Genomic DNA, 23,031 nt, shown 5'->3' with positions numbered 1-23,031 from the left:
TGTGTCTCAAACCAGAGCTTCTACCTTCAGTCAGGAAGGGGACATAAGGCAAACCAGATGCCTCTGGAATTGAAGGTGCATGCCTTTATTCTAATTTCCTTTCTCAATTCACGTGTTACCATAATCATTGCATTGTGGTCTTGTGACCACTTTGTCAGGGGCAGCACTGGCTTATGTAGCGTGCCAAAATTTAGGGACTGGGTGTGTGCATTCTGCTTGCACAAGTATATCGCTCTAACATTAGAGAAAAACTTGTTCTGCAGGGTAGGATCATGTCTCTCATCATTGGTGTGCAAGTGGGCGATATAGTGCTGCTTTCACTGTACAAGCACAAAATGTGTAAAGGCTTATTGTGTATTAGGATGGGAGCTTGCGCTGCAGAGTGCAAATTTACACATTGCGGCATTGTTACGAGATGACATGCGCATAAATGTAATGAAAAGGAAACGGGATCCTTGAATGTTCAGAAAATGAAATGAATGTTCAGACCCAGCCCCCATGAGTGAAAAGATTGTTGAAGCGAAAGCAAGCCAGAAATGGTTGGTTGTGGCGAGGACTTTGTTGCATTGACTTCTATGGCTAACTGATCGGGAATTGGAAATATTTCGTTGAAGCGGAAATTTCGTTGAAGCGGAGTTTGTTGTAGCAGGGTTCGACTGTATTCCACTTTATGTAGCTTAGCACCAAAGTGGGTTTAAATGTCTATACAAGAAATTGCTCAGTGGGTCCTAAAGAAGTCATAGTAGTTTCAGTGACTGCAGATTGTATTAGCTTCCTTCCCAACTTTTAGGGGTAAAGCACCTCACCCTGTGAACCTGCCTGTCGCTCACAGTACTGTCACAGTGCTCTCTGATGTTTGTCAGCCTCAACTGCTAACACTCCCTGCCCTGCAATGTCCTCATTGTAATCCTCATCTGGTTCACCCGCTGGGAGGCCCTTTAGTTGCATGAGAATCGCATGATCTCATGGGAACAGGGTCACATTTGCAGACACAAACTTTTCAAAATATTCTGGAACCTCTGCAGTCTCTTGGAGGCAAGCCCCTGCTTCAACTTCAAGGAACTTGTGCACAGGATCCTTCATTTACTAACCCTTCCGGCCCTGGTGGTGTCAGTTGATGCCATCACATAAAAGTTCCTCTAGCGCGTAGAGAACGAAACCAAAACTGCTAGTTTTTGGTGGGATTGTTCTTCATTGATGCCTATTGCAATAAACATCACTGTTATTTCATTTTAGTGGAGCTTTTTGCTATGAAAAGGAAGAAGCTCCGGTGAAGACGAAATTACGACATTGAGGGTGATAAAACTGGCAGTCTCAGTTTTATTCCCATGCTTGTAAATCTAAAAATGCGTGCATTACAAAGCTGATTATTTGTTTGCAGGTTCGTGTAGTCATAAAGTTTAAGAAAATATGCAAAAGTGATGTCTCTGCTAAACAGAAAATTTTTAATTGCTAGATGTCCTAATTAATTGTCTCATTAATAAATCTAATTACTTGCACTTCCAGCTCTATTCTTTGTTGAGGGGCCTAAGGGACCCTAAACTTTAAGAAAACACACAGAAAACATTGTTTTGCTCAAAATAAAAATATCGGCTGAAAGGGTTAAGGTACCTTTTCCATTGTGTCTCTTCTAAATGGTGAAGACTCTACTCTAGGGACCTCTGGGATGAGATGTTGCAAACACGGTGAACATTGGGAGACAAACCGAGAATCCATTTTCAAATGTTTCTTATAACTGAGTGTCTCTTGTATCAGTGTCTCTTGTGGTGATGCTTTACTGGGGTTGTTGTTAGTTTGCACTTCACGCTGTGCAGTTTCTTTTTTTTTTTTTTTTTGGCTACTGTGAAGTGTTCTGTGGTGCTCCTGCTTTGAAATGTTATGGCGGAGGTTTCGCCCAGCTCAAGTACAAGTCCTAAGGGGGCCGGAAACTCATTGCAGCGGAGTGGCTGAGGTGGAAGAACGGCTGCGCACCGATGGCATGCTGGAGGTCCTGCTGTCCAAGCCAGAGCCCCTAAGGGAGAAGCTGCTGAGCCGTATATATCCATCGCTCGATGGATCCGACCACAGCAGCATGGTGTTCTTCTACCAGCTCCTCGAAAAGTGCGCCAGTGCGTCTGTCGACGATTTGGGGCTGACACCTGCCAAGCATCTCAAACTCCTGGGGAAGCTTCGCACGGCCTGTCCTGGTATGGGCACATTTAATTAAGGGGGCTCACTGGTCTTAAACCAAAAATATTTATTTTTACAGGAATGATCATTAAGATTATAGAGTTTATGTAGTTTCTTATTCTGATCGTAGATGTACAACTTGTTTTTGTATAAAATGACTATATGTATTCAAATTTATTTCGATTTTTATATTTGGTTTTTTGGCAGCCTTTTTAAAAAAAACTCCTGGAGGGATGCAGCTGAACAAGGTACCAGTGAACTGTGCACAAATCAAGGAGTGCAATAAGACTAACATCATCATTCTATCTGGTCTGTAGCAGAAGTTATGATCGTGTGAAGTTTGGGCTTGAAAGTTGGGAGCCAGAAAAAGCGATTTTGCCTTCCAGGCCTAAACTTCAAATGGTCGTAACTTCTGCTACAGACCAGATAGAATGATGATGTTAGTCTTATTGCACTGCTTGATTTGTGCACAGTTCACTGGCACCTTGTTCAGCTGCATCCCTCCAGGAGTTTTTTTTAAAAAGGCTGTCAAAAAATAAAATACAGAAATCCAAATAAATTTGACTATAGTCATTTTACGCAAAAACAAATTTTATATCTACAATGAGAATGAGAAACTACATATGTCCCCTAATTTTCATCATCATAACTCCAAAAATAACGTTTTCGATCAAAGACCCACGTACCCGATTAAAGAGGTAACTTTTCCTGGCAAAAAGGCGGGAGAATAATTAAAGCTGGAATTTCCGTCTCGCGTATCCGGGCTCTTGCGCCCCTCTTTCCACCCCGCTGCTTTGCCGCGATATAAATGAGCACTTCAAAGAGCATGCTGCCTTTCCTTCATGAGCTGAGAGAGAGCCGAGTGAACCCTGAGTCAGCTCCTAAAGAGTAACGTTGCGAAATTAAATCCAGTTCCACCCTGTGTGTAATCTGGTCAAACAGCTGAGCTGTGGTTCTCTTGTGTCGGCAGCACCATCGCTGGGCAAATTCTATGGCTCACACAAAGGAATCGCCAGCTAAACATCAGCGGCAGGAGGCTTCCTTCTCTCTCCCTGCCTTAGCCCACTCTGCAAGACTGCTGCGCCCTCTATCGGTGGTCTGGGAACCGCCGGTGAGGCGGTTCCTGGACCCATCGATAGAGGGTGCTGGTGTGTTGGTATTATCAGAAATTCGTCTAGCGGAGGTTTTTCGCATGGTGGATGTTACAAGAGAGCAAAAGTGTCGTTCGTCTTAACCAAGTTCGTCTTAACCTACTGTATAGGCAAATGGTTACAAACTGCTAAAACCACTGGCATTGGTCATACATGTTCACTTTATGCAATGCCTCAGAAACCTCAAGCGTGTTTGAGATGAGGTGTCAATACAAAACTGAAATAAAACCAATGTTCTTTTAATTCAGAATACACCTTAGATTGATTTTAACAATAGCAAAAAAAAAAAAAAAAGCTCATTAGAAAAAAGGGGGCAAGTTGTGCGCGGGGACATTTGCAGCATGGCAAGATGTGTGGTTGTCTTTTTTTCCCCTATGTCCCATTGACCGCATTTTTCTCATTGTGCTCTTTTTAGGACTAGATTACAAGGCGTTGTTTGAGCCGGGGCAGTCACCTCTTGTTGTCCTGAACAAGTTTGTTAATGAGGACAGCGTTCAAGCCATTTCAGAGCTGGCTCCTAGCATTCCTTGCCGAGTGAGTATCTACTAACATGCCATCCCTTTACTTACTTATGCCTTATGGCGAGTGGAAGAGCTGAGTCCCAGTCAGACGCGCGTCTTTTCTGTAGCTATGCTAAAAACAGACAGCAACACAAAGGACATAGTACTTGTTTCCCATTGTCTGGTTGTCATGAAGTAACATTGAGGCAGCAACCCACCGCGGTGGCTCAGTGGCTACACCATTGCGCTGCTGAGCATGAGGACGTGGGTTCAATTCCCGGCCGCGGCGGCCGCTTTTCTGATGGAGGAGAAAAACAAAAACGCCCGTGTGTACGAGGTTTCAGCGCACATTAAAGATCCCCAGGTGGTCAAAATTAATCTGGAGCCCTCCACTACGGCGTGCCTCATCGCCTGCATTGTGTTGGTGCGTTAAACCCTGCAATCAATTAAATCAAACATTGACGCAACTGTAGTAGGAGGGTATCTTTTTAGAGGTGTAATGATTATAAAGACACCGGAGAATTTGGGGAGATTAGGTATAATCGCAAGTCAGTAAAAGGGTTCAGGTCAAGCATTGGCAAGTGTTATTAGGGCCCAAGTGCTATGAAAAAAAAAAACATAGTAAAGAAGAACTACCGTATTTACTCGCGTAATCCTCGCACTCGCGTAATCCTCGCACCCCTAATGTGAGCCACGAAAACTTGGATTTTTTGGTTCCTCGCATAATCCTCGCACCCCCAACTTTGCAGCGGCGAAAGTTGCCTGCTCGCGAAACCCGCATGGTGCACGCGATCTCCAACGCACGCCCTCCCCCGCCGCCTCTCCGTTCGGCGGAGAGCGCTGTGTATCCAAGGTCATCCAGGCGCCCTAACAACCTGCATGGCTACTCCCTAACAGGCGCCCTAACACGCTACTCACACTGTCCTTGAGCCGGTTTCGCGTGTGCGCAACTAAACGGCATTCGCGCAGCCCTCTGTCGTGTCGTCGTGTCGCCGTCGTTGAGCAGCAGCAGTCACTCGCGTCAGTGGTGGATAGCTCGCTGCCATTTTGAGAACTTTTTGATCTCTTTGTTTTGTGCTTGGTGCCGCTTCGCCATTGGGAAGAACGCCAGCTACAATGCCGCTTTCAAATTGAAAACGATAGAGTACGCGATCGAACACGGCAACCGCGCCACAGGCAGGCACTTCGGCGTCACCAACTTCAACGTGCGTTACTGGAGTAGGGCACGCACGTGACGACGACGAGACAGGGCGCGCGCCAGAAAGCAAAGGCGGCAATTTCATGATCGCTGATCAACGGGAGACTGTTTACGTTGTAAATAATAAAATAAAAAGAAATAGCTGCGGTTGGCAACACTGAGCTTACATATACAAAAAACGACCGCTACATTTAGCTGGACTGGCAGAAGGCAAATTGGCAACACTGTGCACCGGATTTTTTCCCCCCGCATAATTCTCGCACCCCTATCTTCGCATTGACTTTTCCGAAAAAAAAGTGCGAGGATTATGCGAGTAAATACGGTACTTTTATTCCCGGAGCCTGTGATTTACCATAGGTAGACTTAGGCTACAGTAGATGAACTGAGGATGGTTTTCAAACAGTTCTTGCTTACCTGTGACAAAAATAAAATAGATGTCAATAGCCATAAAAATGAGCTCATCCTTCTTGCATGCATTACAAATTTTATGAGCGAAGACATGCTGGCTGCCACTGCTTCCCTCTTTGTCTTGGTGGCTGACACAAATCTCGCAGTGACAGATACTCCCTATTGCTCTTTTTTTTTTTTTCTCATAGGATGGCAGCCGTTTGACCTCTTCCTCTGTCTACTGCACGTGGGCCTCCAAGCTGTTTCTGTCAAAGGCAGAAGGTCGAGCGCTGACCATGGTAATTTCATGTGCGATGACCTCACCTTGTGATGAAGTATAAGCACTCAACAACTCTGTGTATGGCGTGCGGTACTGGGGTCTAGTTTGGCAATCCTTTGCGAGAAAAAGTAGCAATTTGGGTGGAAATTAGCTAGGCCTGCACTAGTACAATTAGTAAGAATTGGGTGCTTCGCGTCTAGAATTCGTAGTTCAATAAGCACTTCACAGTGTCATTGCTTCCGACTTCAGTCGAATCTTGTTCGTCTGGCCTTGGTGAAATTGATTTATGCCCGTGCTGCATGGCAAACTTCAATTGACAGTTGAACACTGTTATAACAAGTGCGCCCTATGTATTTACAATTGGGCACTCCACAGACAATTGGTTCAAAGGCCTTCGGAAGGCCTTTGAAACAGCCGTGTAGCACATGCGTTAATCACCTTTTTTGAATAAATTTACAGGTTTCATTCAGTTATAAAGCTACATATGTATTTCAACTGTGGTTAATTTGATTTTTTCACTTAATTGGACCACACTTTTGAGTTCCCACCTATGTCAGATTAACAAGAGCCAATTGTGTGGAAGTTTGTGCGTGGAAGCCAGTTGGAAGTTTTTTGTTAATACGCGTCCAGTGCAAACAAAAACGTAAATATGATGCGATATGTGGAGCTGCCTTTGTGTTTAGCCACAGAGAAATTTTTCCTGCTGTCAGCTCACTAACACTTCTCATTTTCCCTTCCAAGGCTGAGTGGGGGAAGCATTTTGAAGTATGCCGAACCTACCTTGACAACCTGTCTCCACCCGACCTCATCAAGTTTGTTGAATCGGTCGCATTCGACAAGGACTCAGTTGAACAAGTAAGTTTGTGTACATTTGTGGGGGTCAATCTAAGCTAAGGGTCAGGAGCCCTCGTCAGGAACTCAGTGCCTTTAGCTCCTGCCCCTTCAGCAGGAATTGTAACAATGTCTGCTGAAAAATAGCCTTTTTCTTCTTCTTCTTCAAAGAGATTGTTTTCCTGTGGTCACCTGGTCGGCATAACTGGGGCATAAATGACTAACTGGGCACTTACTGAGGTTACCTCACTGTTTTTTAAGCATTTCCATACCTTACAGAGGCAGGGACCAGGATTAGTGTTAAACCTCGATATGATGAAATTCAGTAAAATGAAATCCTCGTTAATGAAGTTACAGGCTTACCTAATGCCATTAGGAGTTATGCATATTTAAATGTAACAAAGTACGTGATTGTGCAATTTATTACTCAGTCTCTGAAGTTGAAGTACATTGGCACAGAAGGACAACATCCTGGAAAGAACGATTTCTGTCGTTACTGAAAGTGTTTCCTCTTATTGGGCATCAGAATTGGGCTCTGGCTACATTTTAAAGGCACATCTTGTCCATGCAGGTGAGTCGGCGGATACGCTTGGATGTGGTGAAGCAGTGCCTGAAAATGGCCAAGCAGAGTCAAGACCAGAAAATGGCCAAAACGTAAGTAGGCATGTCAGCCCTGCAAATTGGTACAGCAGCTGAGGTAGTGTACGCCATCACTTATATATTATAAGTGTATTGGCAAATTTTGAAGCAAGGCTAGTAACTAGCTTTCTTGATTCATATGCCCCATGAAAAAGTGTGCACGACATCGATGGACCTAGTATAGAAGGTAACCGGAAACCATTAATTTGCTCTGCAAACTGTGGTGATTGTTGGCAATGCAGGTAGATTGGGAACTCATTATGTCATGGGCTCATCACAAGCTTCATTTAATGGTAGCACCTTGTCTATTAAGTGCAGAGCACTTTAGGCGCTCGTCTTGTCATCCTAGCTCGCTCGCTCGACCCAAGTATATAGAGCACCAAGGCGGCGTCCCGGGGTAACGCGGTTGTTTGCGGCGTACCCCAGAGGCTTCGAAAGCCAAGCGGTTCATATAGTCATAAGCATTCGAAACTCGTGAAACACTGGCGCTTGTCATACATCTTCCTGTTGTTTAGCGCAAAGAAAACTGTAGGTACATTTGAGAAAAAATATACGTAATTAGCCGGCAGCGCCCACGTTCCTTTAGTTAAGGACACCCGTTGGGTTGGTTCTTACGATAGTAAACGCAAAATGTGGCAGTGAACGCCGGCACATGCGGGGAGAAAAGCACAAAGAGAACAGAACTCCCGCCGGCGCAGTTTCAGGCAGGGGGCGCACAAGCACTGTGAAAGCAGGAAATTGGAATTGCATTTGGTGGTAACAGTGAACGGAGAACGGCGCTGCAGCCCGTAATGGCGAATCACTGCTCTGCACTTCTGACAGCTTTCACATTGAGTGGAACGGCTTTAATTTATTCACAGTGGCAGGCGGCCTGAAGACAACAGGAACTTTCATAACTGGCAGAACTTGTACGCCAGCTAACTGGCATGTTTTTGGGGGTTCTTAATTGTAACTCTGTGCATATAACTAACAATCTCTGGCAAAGTTTGCCCTTTCACAGAGCCCAACCTCAAAGCTGTAGGACTTGGTTAGAGTGTGGGGCACAAATTAATGCTCGCTGCCAGAGCTTAGTGACAGCTTATCGTTTTGACAACTGCACCAGGCTGCGCTGAATTTGTTATAACTGCATGATTGATAATGCTAAGTGGCTTGTTAGTGTAAAATAACGTAATAATAAAGTGCCACAACGTGAAGAGACAACCTTAGAAAGGGTGCCTCTGTAGGATAATCAGTGCTAGTAAGGGGGGCTTCCACTTTGAAGTTTAGTCAATACAGTAAAAGCTCATTATTTCAAACTCGGTTAATTCGAACTTACAGCTAATTCGAACTGAAGCCCTGGTTTCGGCACAGCCCTGTATATTTCAGGGGGGGAAAACTACCGATAATTCGAACGCGCAGTATCCAGGGTGATTAATTGAAACTGGTATCCCCCGGTTTCCATCGCTCCTCGCAGAAGAAGTCAGCCCAAAACTAAAAGTAATCAACCAATTACTTTTAATTTTGATTGCCCCTACCCTGCCATGTAAATAAACGTGTTTTCGAGCATAAACAGCGTTGTAATTTCAACATTACGGCTTGCGGCTCACATGAATGCCTGTCGGTGCCTGTTTCTAGCGTGTAACAAACTGGCTGATAAATTAATTTTGTTCGCAATTCAAGCTCCATGAACATTATTTGCAAAATCACCTGCCACAAATGTGCAGTAGCACCTAATTCGCGATAACGAGTTCAGAGGTGGCTTCTTTGTGTTCTGCCCGTGCAGTGCGACGCGATGTCCATTCATTCTAGCAGCATTCATTCATTCATTCATTCTGCCCGCTAATTTGAACTCCGCTGAATTCGATATATTTTATGGTCCCCTTCAAGTTCAAAGTAACGAGCTTTCACTGTACCATTTATTCAGCGCTTGGTTCAAGCAAGGTTTCTAATGTAGAGCACGTAATTTTGAGGTGGTTAGCGAGCCCAGGAAAATATTTGAAGGGGCATACAGTAAATACGGAAAAGTTGGGTGCCGCTGGTGCTTCCGTTGGCATTGTGTGACTGAGGTGCACACACTTGAGTAGGGGCCGATGTTTGATTTTGTGCCCTTGGGTGTTTGTTCTTAGGGGATCAAAAGAGGAGTGGAGTGATGCAGCAAAGACGCTCCAGGGCTACCTGTCACACCTGCAAAGAATCGAGGACGGTGTCTTAGATGAAGCAGTCGACCCAAGCAACCCTGTGATTCAGAGCTATGCCATCGAGTTTGAGCTCTCGCGGGGCATTCCTGAAAAGGTAGGTTGGCAAAGCATAAAGGCTGTGTCAGTTGTCTGTTGTGTCAGTAGCTATCCTCGACTGAAGGCCTCTGAAGATTTGGCTTTATCGCGTAGCCATTCCCACAATGAATGCCTTTGTATGGTGTTCCTTGTGACTTTCCAGGGTTCGCACACGTCCTTGAAAACCTTGAAAACCCTTGAATTTAGAAGTGTCAATTTCAAGGCCTGGAAAGTCCTGGAATTTTTAAATGGTCCTTGAAAACCCTTGATTTTTCCGGAGAGAATCAATGGCCCTGTCTTTTCACAAGAATTTAAAGTGTTTGTCGTGGATTTTAGGTGTTAACAAATGTAATAAAACATTGCAACAATCAAGTTTCAGTGTATTGTGTGAAATTACGAGTTGTGGATTCTCATTATTACGAGGCAACATTGGGAGCAGGCACTTGTCAATCCAATCTATATCACGATACAATCCAGTGAAAGCCAGCTTCTGTTCTCTATCTTGCATCTTCCATCTAGTCTATGGACGGTTGCTCATTGCATGTTTGCTGTTCCTCATACGCTCCATCGACGTTTGCTTTTACGTGAAAATGGTGGACGTGTACATAGTTCATCCTGCCTTGAAGCAACACTAGCTCGATTTAATTTCAGCTGATACTCTTGCTGACAAAGCAGGAGCTGCACGCAGCATTAACTAAGTTTTGAAATCAATTAGTCTCAGCAAAACACCAAGAAAAAAGAAAAACCTCTAAATACCAGCCATGAAATAAAAAAATGAAGCTGGGGGAGCATTTACGAACCCGTTAGCACCTATCTAAATGTGCACTAATGTGCTTAGATATTGTGCAATAAAAAACTTTTGCATTGTGTTGGAAAAGTTATAAATAATCCCAGATAAAACATTAGACGGGTACCTTGAAAATGTGTTTTGTGGTCCTTGAAAGTCCTTGAAAACCCTTGAATTTTTGCTTTTGAAGCCTGTACGAACCCTGCTTTCTTTCCATGTGGTTTTGAGCAATTTACACTACTATCTTGTTTTGTTCCAGTAGCTGCCAGTGTGATTATCCTTTGACGATCTTGCAGTCGTGGACTTGTTTTCGACAAACTTTGTGTTAGTTAACACATTTGTGTGTTTACTCTGCTAAGTGTAGTTGAAATTTGTCATCTTTGTCGTTTTTATCGCCTAATGAAGGCCATCACAAATGCCATCAAGAGTACGGTAGGTCAAAGTTTGTTTTGCAGGCAAATGTAGTCTGACTGAAGTCTCTGCTGCAAGTCTTGATACAAGCAGCTTACATAAATGGAGAATAGAACATTATCAACATCTACCCATGTCCAACTGAAAGCTGGACCAAAGACAGCTCTACAGCCTCAAAGTTTCCCAACCGAACGGAACATTTGCCTAGCTTGGGAATTGGAACTTGGCTGTTCCTTCCTTCTAATGTGTCTAGGCTAACCAGAACAAAAGCTAGGGACAGTGTTGCAAGAAATCAGTCTTAGCTCAGAATAGGAACGTGTTTCAAAGATGAGCCTGCAAGTTGCCACTTCATTAAAACGAATAGCATAATGACTGCTTAAAAGACAGGCAGTGATGTAGCAGTCTTGAGTATTCAACTAGAACAATGTTGTTTTGTTGGTGAAACATTGCCAGCTGCATAACTTTTTTTGTTTGTGACAGGCAGTCTGCGTTTTTTTATCCATACCGTGGGGATTCCTCTAGAGACATTCTATCTAAAGCCAGTTGGAATGCATCGTTTTGCTGTAGTATTGCCATCGGGAGTGCTTTTTAAGCCTGTCATACTACTGTAACTTTTTCAGTATGATGAGTAGCACATTGTGCCTGGATACAAAAACTGTGAAGGTGGGGTGACGTAGAAGCCTTAGCATGCAGTGTTGACAGTGTGTTAACCGTACAGCAGATGGCATTGAAAGTAGTGTAGTCTTTATTAAATTACAGGCTTTGCTTACATTCCTTCGCCCCCTTATTTTCCCGTGACAGCTGGAAGCCATGCTGCTGCGTTGTGCCATGCTGGAACACATGCCGGGACTCCTTCCGTCTCTGCTCTCCTGCTGCCCTCCCAACACGGTGGACAAGCAGCCCACGGACATCTACTCGGACGCCATCCTCCTAGCCTCTGAGCAGCTCAGGTCGGCGGCGGTTTCTCCCTTTTTTTAAGTGCAGAGCACTTTAGGGGCTCGCCTTGTCGTCGTAGCTCACTCGCTGGACCCAAGTAGAGCCACACGGCGTTCCGTCATAGCGGCTGTCGTCGCGGTGTAACCCAGAGGCTTCGAAAGCCAAGCAGTTTAGATAGTCATAAGCGTTCGAAACTCGTGAACTGCTGGTGCTTGTCATACATCTTCGTGTTGTTTAGCACATAGGCCAGTACATAAGCTACACAGCCGGATTTAAACTGAAGGCGGTGGAGCATGCGTTGATGCACATGGAAACCGCGCGGCTGGGCTTCCTGTGCGCTATGGGTGAAAACGAGGTTTTTGGGCAGGGAACAGGGATTGCCGTGTGTCTCATGGGTCCAAAGAAGGGAAGTTTCCCGGTGTCGGAAAAGAAGTTTTGGAGTGCCTTGATGGCACGCAAGACGGTGCGCTGTGGGCCAACAACAAATGTGAGGCGGCAAGCGGCTTTAGTAAGGAGGACAGCTCCGTGGCGAGTAGGGACCCACTAGCATGTTGCGAATAAAAAAGAAATTTGATTACATAATTACCAACGTGGTTTTACGAAAATGGCAAGGCTCTGACATTGCTTCTCTTAGCAACTTTATTGTATGAAATTTCAACCTTTGAAACTGTTGCAATTTTTTTCCCGCATAATGAACCCTCCCCCCAAATTTATGCCGAATTTTCTGGAGAAAAGGTGAATTCATTACGCGAGTAAATACGGTAGTTGTTGTTCAAGATAAATTTTTTGTTAATTGCAGTTCACCTCCTGCTGTTGTTTTCAAAAAATCCTCGCCATCATACATTTGTCATGTCATGAGGGAGAGGTGAAAAACTGGAATGCCCACTTTGGTGTGCACTGGATGATCTAATGTGGTCTGAATTAATTGTAGCCCTCCACTACAGACAGTGTTACTACTGCAGCCTCTCTATCTTTTTTTTTTCTTTCTTTTTTTTCTTTTCTTTGCCTTCAGTACTTAGGTGTGAAAGAGCGCCAGTGCTTGCAAACATAGGTGTATTGTGTTAGCAGGAACTGCAACTTCAAAGGCATTACAGAACACTGTGGTCGCTGCCTGTATGGTTTTTAAAGCCGTGCACATTCGATTCATTTCTTCAGGAATCCTGACAAGAAGCTCCACAGTGTCTTTGACGTCCTGACGCCGGAAGAAGTGCTTGAACGAATACTTCGGCAAGTGCTTGATGAAAGGCAAGTGCATCTCACTCAAAAACGATCTGAACAAGATTGTTGGTCATCTTTGTAACGACACTGTTTTCAACAAGTTTTAATTTGCTTTTCTTCGTTTTCCCCCCTCCAAATTTTATGAAAATAACTTCAGCTAAGCTATAAACATGCACTTGATACTTGTGGGTTGTGAACAACATCCATAACCTTGTGCTATGGTGTGCCCGACTGCCCAAGTGTAGCTTCAGCACATCATGCCTCAATTTGGACTTAAACGTGCTGTGTTGTGTTTCTAGTGGAAGTGTAACTGAGCTTGGTTATACATTTTTGTTTAGTTGGTGCAGGGGCTTAGTGATAAACTGCTGAAACAAGCAGCAGTGTTCGTTTTGTTACTGGAAGCATTAATAAAGCACTTGGAAAATGTTGTAATGGGGGCATCTCCATTGCAAACAAGGACCCAGATTGTGGTCCCATTCCTCATTTTGCTTGTTACCAGCGTGAAGATTGGGACAAAATAAGCAGTTTTCCACATAAAAGGACAATGTTTTTTCTCCACCAAAAGCCCCACTTAATTCTCGCAAAGACACATGGCAGTTTTCTTTGCTCTTTCTCCTGTGCCCTCAAGCAAGTCAGCTGGCATGTTACAGTATGTTTCCTTGCCATATGCAATGACTCCTGTATGGCTCCTGTGGTACTTTTGATGCTTCTTCCATTACCACCACTAAAAGTCCCGCTTAATTCTCGCAAAGACACATGGTAGTTTTCGTTGCTCTTTCTCGTGTGCCCACAAGCAAGTCAGCTGGCATGTTTCAGTTTGTTTCCTTGCCATATGCAATGACTCCTGTATGGCCCCTGTGGGACTTCTGGTGCTTCTTCCATTACCAAAGTTTCAGCGTGCAAAAAACCTATGATATGTGTTTTCTTGTTGTAAACGAATTGCATTTGATTCTTTTTGTTTGTGCGTGCATTTTTCCTTTCCCCCATAAGCGAGGACATGTTTGTTGGGGACATGGTGCTCGACCTGCTGCGGCCTTTCTGCCTTGACAGCAGTGTGGCAATTCATGTGCGCCTCAAGGTGCTGGAAATACTTGAAAAGGTGAGTGCATGAGCTCCCGTGGCCGAGTTTCTGATGTTGGACAACATCAGTGCATCACACAGTTTGAGCCAGTGTTTTCTTTGTTTTTTCCTGCACTTTTTAATCAGTCACATTAACCAATAAGGGATAAGCATGCTTGTAGTGCATGGTAGATCTCTACTATTGCCTTAAGCTCTGCCCTCTGAAGAAAAAATATAGGCATAATCTATTGACTTTGTGAAGTTATGAAAGCATTGCAGCTAGTGCTTACATTCCCTTTTAGTGGCAAAAATTATCCCACAGAGTTAGTACCAACTGTATTGAGGCAGCTTTTTACTGATCCACCTGAAGCGCTTCTCGTTCCGTTGCCAACATCTGTCACTGCTTGTGAAATTCCAAAGTGTGAATGGACTGGATGATTACTGCATGCAAGTTGCACGCATTTGAAACCTCAGGGGTTTGTTCTCCTTTTCTTCATCTTACTACAGGTGTTCAAGCACGTAAGCATTTCATTGGGAATGGCATTCCCACAGTTTATTCAGATCTTGTTCCTTAAGCAAGCCAGGCAACCTTTCCAGTGCACGAATGTAAAAATTGTTGCTTCTTTCGACGTTCCAACCTTTTGAAGTCGGTGTCAGAGCTGAGCACTCTTAACATGCAAAACAAAAAGTAATAAGAAGAAAAGAAAAAGAGGCCATTGCCACTCACCTCATAGGTCGTCTTCCTTGACTGTGGCATTTCTACTGGCTGTCCTATGTTTTTCGGTGTGTTTAACAAGATCACAAGTGCATGCTGGGCATGCAATCTCAAGCGGCTTAGCTGTGCTTATTTCCCCTTCTTTTTTTTTTTCATTCTGTTTGCTGCACATCACATTTTTTTTTTTTTGCTGGAAAGCACCTATTGCATCTGTGTAACAAAGCCTGTATCAATTAACCACGATCAACCTGTCACTGTGGAAAAAAGTTACCACTAGCTGTTCAAAGATGCCGTCCTTTGTAGCCAAGTTGTAGAAGTTAAGACTCGATCTGCTAGGTCTTTCACATGCTCACGCCAGTTACATCACGCGAATTTCAGAATGTCATCCTGAGCACCGAAGATGAGAGTCTCCTACTGGTGCTTCGAGTTCAGACACTGATATGGTCTGAATGGCCGGACTACGAGGTGAGTGTGCCATTTAAATTACTCATTTTTTTGTTCTTGTTGTTGTCTAATGCTGTGCGTGAACTACAACCAGTGGGAATAATTTTAATGTATACGTAACACAAAAAAGAAGACTAGTTTTTTTTTTAACAAGTCGGTCTGTTACTCCCGTAGAAGGAAACAGGAAAGAAGTGTTTTGTCTATCAGAAGCATGCATGCATGTATTTCTTAACAGAGTCTTTCCACATATTTGTCATGTAGATGCCAATTTTTCGCAAACAAAATGTGTTTCCACTTGCAGCAACTATTATTCTTTAATGAACATTGAAATCTTACACCTACAGCCAAAGTGTTTGTCTGTCCCCTCAGAAATGCTGCCACGCCATTCAAAATTGCGCATGTGACCTCGTCCTCAGCAGCACAGTGCCTTATCTACTTAACGGGGCAGTTACGGTTTTGTGACTGTAGATAATCATCTACTGCTTTTTTTTATTAAGCACTGTGCTTATGTGCAGTGCTCATGTGCTGAAATGAAGTTGTAAAATTGTAGTGAAGTAAAGGATTGCATTTACTGCATAGCAGCAACTGTAATTACAACCTCTGCTAAGTGGCATGAGGTTCTCCACTAATTGACACAAAAGAAGGCCATGTTCTAGTTAATTCAAAACTATATTTTTGCAGCACCCTTAAAGGGGCCATGCAGACAAAATACAAGTGTGTTTTATACGAACTATTTCGTGTTTTATAGTGCCCCCAGCGCTTGTCTGGCAGCAAGTGATGCCGTATTCTCTGAGAAATTATTCAATTTAGATTAAAATCTTAATTCTCCAGCCAAATCATGTGTTTTTGTAACGTCAGCAATGAAGTCATAAGTGCGCCTACTCAAACGAACTTCCACTGCGTCACTCGACTCCGCAGCCTTGCTTGCTGTCAGCCCTCCGAGGCGGCGCTACTATACTCATCCACGAACCGTTGTCCGCCGTTGCTCTGTTTTTGACCGTATTTGCACCTGGCTTGTTTCTATTACTGTAGAAAGTAATCGTAAGAATCGTAAGGTCACGTAAGAAAACATCGTTTATGCGAATCAGCCAGTGTCGTGTAAGACAACTTCCAAGCGGCGGTGTGCTGTGCATTTAAAACAAGCGCAGTGCACCCAGTACCAACAGCACCAACAGCACCAACAGCAGTGCGCATCGGTACTTCTATGCTTACGTGTATATTCGTAACTTTCATTGTCTACCGCACCATTCTTACTGCTGTAAAATGAATATGCATTTCATTTATGTGCAAATGGCTCGTTCGGCAAGCTTATCAGCCGTGCCTAATTTGCATTTGCTTTTACCGGCCTCAGCCAATCGCACAGCTGGGCACATATGACATCATAGGTTCTGTTGCAGGAAATGAGCTAGTGGGTCGCGTGGGCATTCCCATTTTTCCTAATTGTGTAGCTTATTTGAGCGAAGTGTGCATTAAAAGTGGTGTCAGTGTTAATCTAACAAGGCAATCTTTTGAATGAACCAAAGTTGCATTCTGTCTGCATGGTCTCTTTAATTAAAGAAAATACTTGCACACCAAAAAAAAAATCATTAAAGTTTTCTTAGTGTCCCCTTCAATTTTTATTTTCATGAATTGTTCCTGTAAACAACTTTAGTGCAAGAGGAAGACTCAGATTGTTATAAGCTCAGATTAATCTTCAAATGGGCTCTAAGAGGAAATACTTGCATAATGAACTGAGACACTTACTTCAGAACCTTGTATTGCAATGTAGGAAGTGGCCATTAATTTGCCAACTAATCATTTAATGTATTGATTTTCTTACTCCCTACCAATACCATTATCAGTGCAGTGTAAACCTTGGCCAAACTTCTGACTTTGTATATGTTCTACGGCAGGGGTTCTCAGGCATGTTAATCCCAGGGAACCCTGCTAAGCTCCGTTAAGTGCCAAGGAACCCCTCCTCGCCATTTTTCATTCCGTTCACGCTACACTCACGTGCAATAAATTCAAAAGGAAGCAAGCTTGCTTGCTTTTGAATTTATTGCTGTGAATGTCGACTTTGTGCGAGTGCGTACGCTAGCGGCACCTATCTCCAAACAGGACAAATGCGCATGGGGGTAAGGCTGCCCGTTTTCAGAGTCTGGCTGGCTACAATCTGCTGGCGAGATTTATTGCGCAGCTCGCGCCTTTGTGTTATGCACTGAGATGTGCTTACTGACAGTCAAGCATGAGTGGTGGAGGTCCTTAGATTGGAGGTCCTTAGGTTCGCCACCTAAGTTAGTTGGCGAGTGCGGAATGAGGGAAAATTTACCAATGGCTCGCGGCACCGCGAGGAGGGGCCTGCGGAACCCCTAGGGTCCGCAGAACCCACTTTGAGAAACCATGTATGGTTAGGTATGTCAAAGCAGTCGGAGGGGCTAGTTCGTCTGGCATTATAAAATGCGCAAAAAAGGCGAGACAAAATGCTCTGTGTAGTGTCTTCCTCCTGTTCGTCCCATAAGTTTTGAGTTTATCCTATCATGTTCGGTAGGTACCTGAATTCCTTTAGCTTTGTGTGGCCTGTTTCTTTTTGGTTTGGTTTTTGTTTGGGTTCCAGTCTTTGGTGCCGTGCTGATTGTAGGAGGGCTGTGGGCATCTTTGAAGTTGTCTCCTTGAACAGACTTCGGCGCAATCCGCTGCACCAGTTGTGTAAAAGTAACTTGTCGATGTTTATTTATTTATTTATTTATTCGTTTGTTTGTTTGTTTGATAAGTGCCCACAAACAACATGATGCCTTTAGCGTGGTGTAGGGTTGCCACCTGCTCGGTTTTGGACCAGCCCGACTGGTTTTTTTTAACAGCGGGCCGGTTGCCGGTCCATACTTAAAACTGGCCGTCATTGGCCTGTTTTTTGGCCCTCGTGCCGTGATTATGTCCGTTTGGCGCTTTATAAGCATTAATTCAACAACTAAGACGATAGATATATGTCGACGCGCTGCACAAAGACACACGAGCAGAGAAAACACACGGGAGAGGGCGCTGCTTGAGCTGGAGGGGGACCTAAGGGAGGAACAAAACAATGAAATGCTGCCGCCGCAGTCAGCAATTGCGGTTACTTTTCAGTGAAGCACATACAGAGCAATAACCAAGCTCCCAATCACTTTCAGCACAAACGTTATGTTGATTTCTCTCTAAGAAAACGCTACAATAAATGACAGTGCATGTCAAAAACATGGCGTCTTTTTTCAACACAAATAAAACTATATAACCCCCCCCCCTCCCCCCAAAGTTTTTTTTTTTTTTTTTTCCCGGGGAAAGGTGGCAACCCTAGCGGGGTGCAGAAGAAACAAAGGAAAGGAGAGGAAAGGAAGATGTGTTCAGTAGAGAAAGTGTGTTAGAGCAGGGATTCAATGACTGAATACGACGAGAGGGAGGGTACATGCTTGATATGGATTCGTGCAGGTGGATGAATGCACTGAGCTGGACAATGACGCGAGGCAGGCCATGTTCGACGAGCTGCTTCCGCGCTGCAGCTCAGAGTCGAGCTTTGTTGTCCTTGGCAAGCTTCTGCAGTCTGGGGATCCCCTGGAGTCAACAGAAGAGCTGTACGGTGCCTTCCACTTTTATTAGTGTGAATGTTGTTGGTTGGGGTGGTTGCTGTTGTGGTTGCTGTTGTGGTTGCAACAACTGCACAGGCATGGGGAAAGCTGTCAAAGTGCAGTTTTTTGTTATAACTGCCACGTTTCCCGTAAAAGAAATGCTAGGTTATAGAGACACCGTTTGTGCAGTTTTGGTTCTATATTTGGAACACCATGTACCAATGTAGCGTATCCCAATCAAGCCCTCCCCACTCAGCTCTCCCATTTCCCTTTCACCCTCAGATCTTGAGATAGGTGAGCCTTAGTACAGGAGAAGCGCTTGCTTGAATCAGAACTGACATTCGAGATGGCGGCCACGGAAGAACTGCATTCACGTTTTGTTTTGCTTTTTGCACAATGTGTGCTTCTTTTTATTATGTGTGCCTCGTTCATTACTGCACATTTTCTTTATTTGTGCCCGGTTTATACACTGTTGAGACCATAAAACAGTTGTTCTAGGGTGCATTCTGTGCTTTAGTTTGTGATGCGAGTAATTAGCGATTTGCAAGCATGACATCTAATTAGGTTATCAGGCAATTAAAAATTTAAATTCTGGCAGAAACATATTTTTTACTTGCTTTTTTAAATTTTAGAAAGCACTGCGCCACATACAAGAAATACAGCTGGTAGTGCAAGTATTTTTAGAATTACAGCCATGTCATCAAACCAGGACTTTGTCCTTGGGGTCACCTCGACATCAGCCTGGTCTTCACTGCAATGCCTTCCTCTTTCTATCATTCAGCTGTTGCAAAAAAATGAAAAATGGTGATATCTATCGAAAGAGACATCTTTGAAGAACTATTTCCCAGAAAACTAGGTGTTTTGGTTTTGTTATAAAATTGCTGGAAGAATTTTTGGTAATGTCCTAAATTTAGGACACCCGGGCCAAAAGGGTTACCCTGCTTAAGGCATTCATGCATATGCTTTCCTCTTTTTTTTTCCTCCCCTTTTTTGCATCCAAATGTGGTTGTCTAGGGACCCAGAAAAGAATCCTTGGACCCAGTTGTTAAGCCGTCTACTTCATAGTTCCGACAACAGCTCCACCTTGGATGCAGCGGAAAGCCTTTTTTTGGCCGCAGTCAAGAATTGCAACCTTAATTTATTGGTGAGTAACTGTGCCGTTGCTTCCTCTTCCCATCTTCTCCTTATTTTTTTTAACGTAAAGTGCTGATGTGCAAAAACGGTAATATAGTTTTGTTTCAACATGAGGTGGCCTATCTGATTTACATTGCATGAAGGTTGTTTAAAATTTCAGTCGCACATCACAACTTCAAATGAGAGTGGTCATTTCGGTTTTCAACTTTTGTGTTAAAGCTGTCAAATGTCATCGCCACGCCATCTTCACATCAAATCAAACGTCGTTTCGCATTAGGATTCGTAATAAATAATTCTAAAATAACTGAAATACAGTCGACTCCCATTACGAAGTCCAACGGGGACTGCAAAAAACTTCAAATTATAACCGAACCTCCAATTAAACGGAAAGCACAATTACAGCATTGCCACTAGTCCGCAACACATCTTCCTTCTTCATATTTTTTAGAATCTCGAATTTCGTCAGAAGTTTGAGCGTACGACTCGGTTTGCTCTTACGTTTCAGACTTATTGCTAAATTTGAAGCCTGAAGTGGTCACAATGCAAAACGGTGACACAACACTGTGCGCAAAAAGGAAAGTTCAGGACCTGAAAATAGAAAGATGCGTACAGTTGTGCAAGTCGCAGCTGACTTTCCGCTTTACAACTGTGCGCTGTCCCAGTTGCAATGGGGCCGACATAGTGCAGACCACGCCGGTGTTTTTGCACTTCAAAATTTTGAATTTTATCCCGATATGACGGTCGACCAGTTCGATGATTTTTATTCGAAAACACTTTCAGTTAACGGATATATTTCGTTTTAGCTTTGAATTATTGAGCGATTTCGTCTGTTGAATTGCGTGTAAAATTGCCGGGACCAGAACACCACTTCCAATTAACCAAACATTCCAATTAAGTGACTTCAAATTATCCAGAGTCGACGGTATTTTAAATAACTGCTGCATTGTGTGAGGTTTGCTAAAATTTTGTTGTGCAGTCTTTTCTTTTTTTTTTTTTTTTTTTTTTGTAACAAGTACGCAGAATTGTATATATTTAGAGAAGTAACATTTTGGCCAGCACATGTTCTTTGTCAAGAAGTTTGCTTATATGTGTTTATTGAGGCACACAAACCAAGCTAAACAAAATTTCCAGCACTAAGTTAAAAGTATCTGATGTAAGGTGACAAGACATACTAAATTTAGGCAAGGCAGGCAACCTTTTGAGGCGGAGGACCGAGTTGCGTGAAGCTGACATGGTGGGGGGGGTGAAGGGGACTGAGCTAAAAAGAAAAAAATTCGGCAAATTGGCAATGATGTGCAAAGCTGGAATAGAAATTATGTTTATTTTGAAGTTTTATTCCCTTTTTTTGGACCTGTGCAAAGAAAGGAAGTGAAGACGTTGTCTCGCCAAGTGTGAAGATTGGGGACAATGCCAAGTGGAAGCAATCTTTTTTTGTTCCTGTCTAACCACATTTGAGCTCAAAGCTGCCATGTCGACCTTCAAGTAGGAAGTGGCAAGTGGAAGGAGGGAACATGTACAGGAGGTCGCATAATGCTGTCCCGCAGGCTGCAGGTTGCTGACCCGTGCTTTATGGTGTTAAGTCTTGGTGTCCAGTATATTTTCTTGGAGCAATGTTCCATCCCGCTTTTACAGCATTAGATCCCCAAAGAAATGGGCCCACCGCAGAATCCAAGATGGCTGCGCAACACAACGAAAGCAAGAGCAGTTGAAAAATTGAAAATATCAATGCATGGAAGTGCCCTAAACGAAACTAGTTTACCAGATAGCTGGAACACCTTCAGCATTTTAAAGAATATATTATGTACTGTGTGAAAATATAGAATCTCGCATCGAGTACTCCATGTGCTTGCTTGCCTGGCACATGCCACTGGAAAGGGTGTGTTCTGTGTCAATGAAGTGTAGGCTCCTGGTGAGCACAGTAAAGGCAATAATCATGCTCAAGGCAAAGGACTTGACATGCAAGCAATGCTTCGAACACTGCTAATTGCAAACACCAGTTAAAAAAGGCGCATTGTAGATACAAAAAGTCTTAAATATGTACAGAGCACAGCCAAGACCAACAAGGTACATGTACCAAAATAATGAAAGTACTATTTGTTCAATGGCTAGGCAGAATGCATGGCGCATGCAGTTTCATTCGAATCTTTCAAATGCCCTACCCACCCCAAAGCCCTGTTTTGGGACCCCAGGGAATGATGGTCACTCTAGTGGAATAAAATAACTGAGCAGCGTGTTCTGGCTTCCGTTTGTTGCAGTGCTGCCGCTATGTTCTCGGCGAGTTCCAGAGGAAAAACAGCATGCTCCACACGCTGAGGTCATCTCTCCAGACAGATCACACTGAGCTCCACAAAGATGCCATTGCATTCCTCAGAGCTGTTGGCCAGGTAGGTCCGGTAACATGCACTGCCATTCTGATCCTACCTAGAAACTGGTTGACTGTGGGGTTTAATGCGCCGAAGCTACTCCTAGGCTGTGAGGCATGCCATACCGGAGGGATCCGAATTACATTGGGCCACCGGGGGATCTTAAACTTGCGCCAAAATCTCAACACACTCGTGCTTTTTGCTTTTCACCTCCATCAGAAAAGCAGCTGCCCAGGCCAGGATCAAACCCACATCCTGCGTGGGTAAGCCTGCAATAACAAGCACCACAAAGCCACCGCAGTGGGTCCCTGTCTAGAAACTAGCTTTTTATATCTGTATTTTTCTTCTACTCCCAAAACATCGCATTGAGACAGGCTGCATATAGAAAACACATTAATGGGTGTTCTTTATTGCTGAGAACAGTTAATTTTCAATATGGCGAGTTTAATTATAAGGAAGACCTTATTATGACCAAGGAACAAGGTTAACTTTGTGCCCATTGAATCCCATTTAGCCGTGATTTAATGAAACATTTTTTTTAAATGTAAAGAAGCTCATGGCAGTGAAAGTAAAATAAATTTGTGTGCTAAGGACAATTTCTTGTTCAGAATTTGGTACAATTAGGCAAAATTGTCGCTAGCATGAGCTAAAGAACCACTGAAGTGCCTAAGCAGGTTTGCCTCTACCGGTAGATTAGAGCGTTGTGAATACAAATTTTAATATACCACTCGCAGCAGCAGTAGTTGCTTATAACAACACATCCACGTCATTCCATTAGCTAGAAGGGATGACGTGCCTGATGCCACTTTTTTTTTCGTTTTTCTGAGGGGGCCAAGATGAGATGACGCAATCTCTCATACAGAGCAGGACCCCGTTTCCTCGTGCGACTCTTTAGAATCTGAATGCAAAAGTGAGATGAGGCCTCGTGTGTCCCACGCACCAAAAACGTCAGCCCTTAACTTCTACCATATTGTGTAATACC

General features: G+C 43.7%; 1 protein-coding gene across 1 annotated transcript in view; it reads left to right on the top strand.

The window, feature by feature from the left end:
* The window catches only part of LOC144169619 (NBAS subunit of NRZ tethering complex-like), an 89,930-nt gene that overhangs the window by 65,255 nt on the left and 1,644 nt on the right, over positions 1-23,031 (top strand). Inside the window, exons 44-56 of the mRNA XM_077698872.1 lie at positions 1,939-2,186; positions 3,736-3,854; positions 5,615-5,704; positions 6,427-6,540; positions 7,088-7,170; positions 9,261-9,426; positions 11,407-11,555; positions 12,697-12,786; positions 13,750-13,858; positions 14,912-14,998; positions 18,416-18,558; positions 19,567-19,696; positions 21,942-22,070. Coding sequence (XP_077554998.1) covers positions 1,939-2,186; positions 3,736-3,854; positions 5,615-5,704; positions 6,427-6,540; positions 7,088-7,170; positions 9,261-9,426; positions 11,407-11,555; positions 12,697-12,786; positions 13,750-13,858; positions 14,912-14,998; positions 18,416-18,558; positions 19,567-19,696; positions 21,942-22,070 — 1,657 coding nt within the window. The remainder of the gene's footprint in view (positions 1-1,938; positions 2,187-3,735; positions 3,855-5,614; positions 5,705-6,426; positions 6,541-7,087; positions 7,171-9,260; positions 9,427-11,406; positions 11,556-12,696; positions 12,787-13,749; positions 13,859-14,911; positions 14,999-18,415; positions 18,559-19,566; positions 19,697-21,941; positions 22,071-23,031) is intronic.

Source organism: Haemaphysalis longicornis, unplaced genomic scaffold (assembly GCF_048455015.1).
Source record: "Haemaphysalis longicornis isolate Haplotype H1 unplaced genomic scaffold, Haemaphysalis longicornis Haplotype H1 scaffold_2, whole genome shotgun sequence".
NCBI classification, from domain to species: domain Eukaryota; kingdom Metazoa; phylum Arthropoda; class Arachnida; order Ixodida; family Ixodidae; genus Haemaphysalis; species Haemaphysalis longicornis.
Note: the sequence above shows the minus strand (reverse complement) of the source record. Positions and strands in the feature narration are given on the sequence as shown.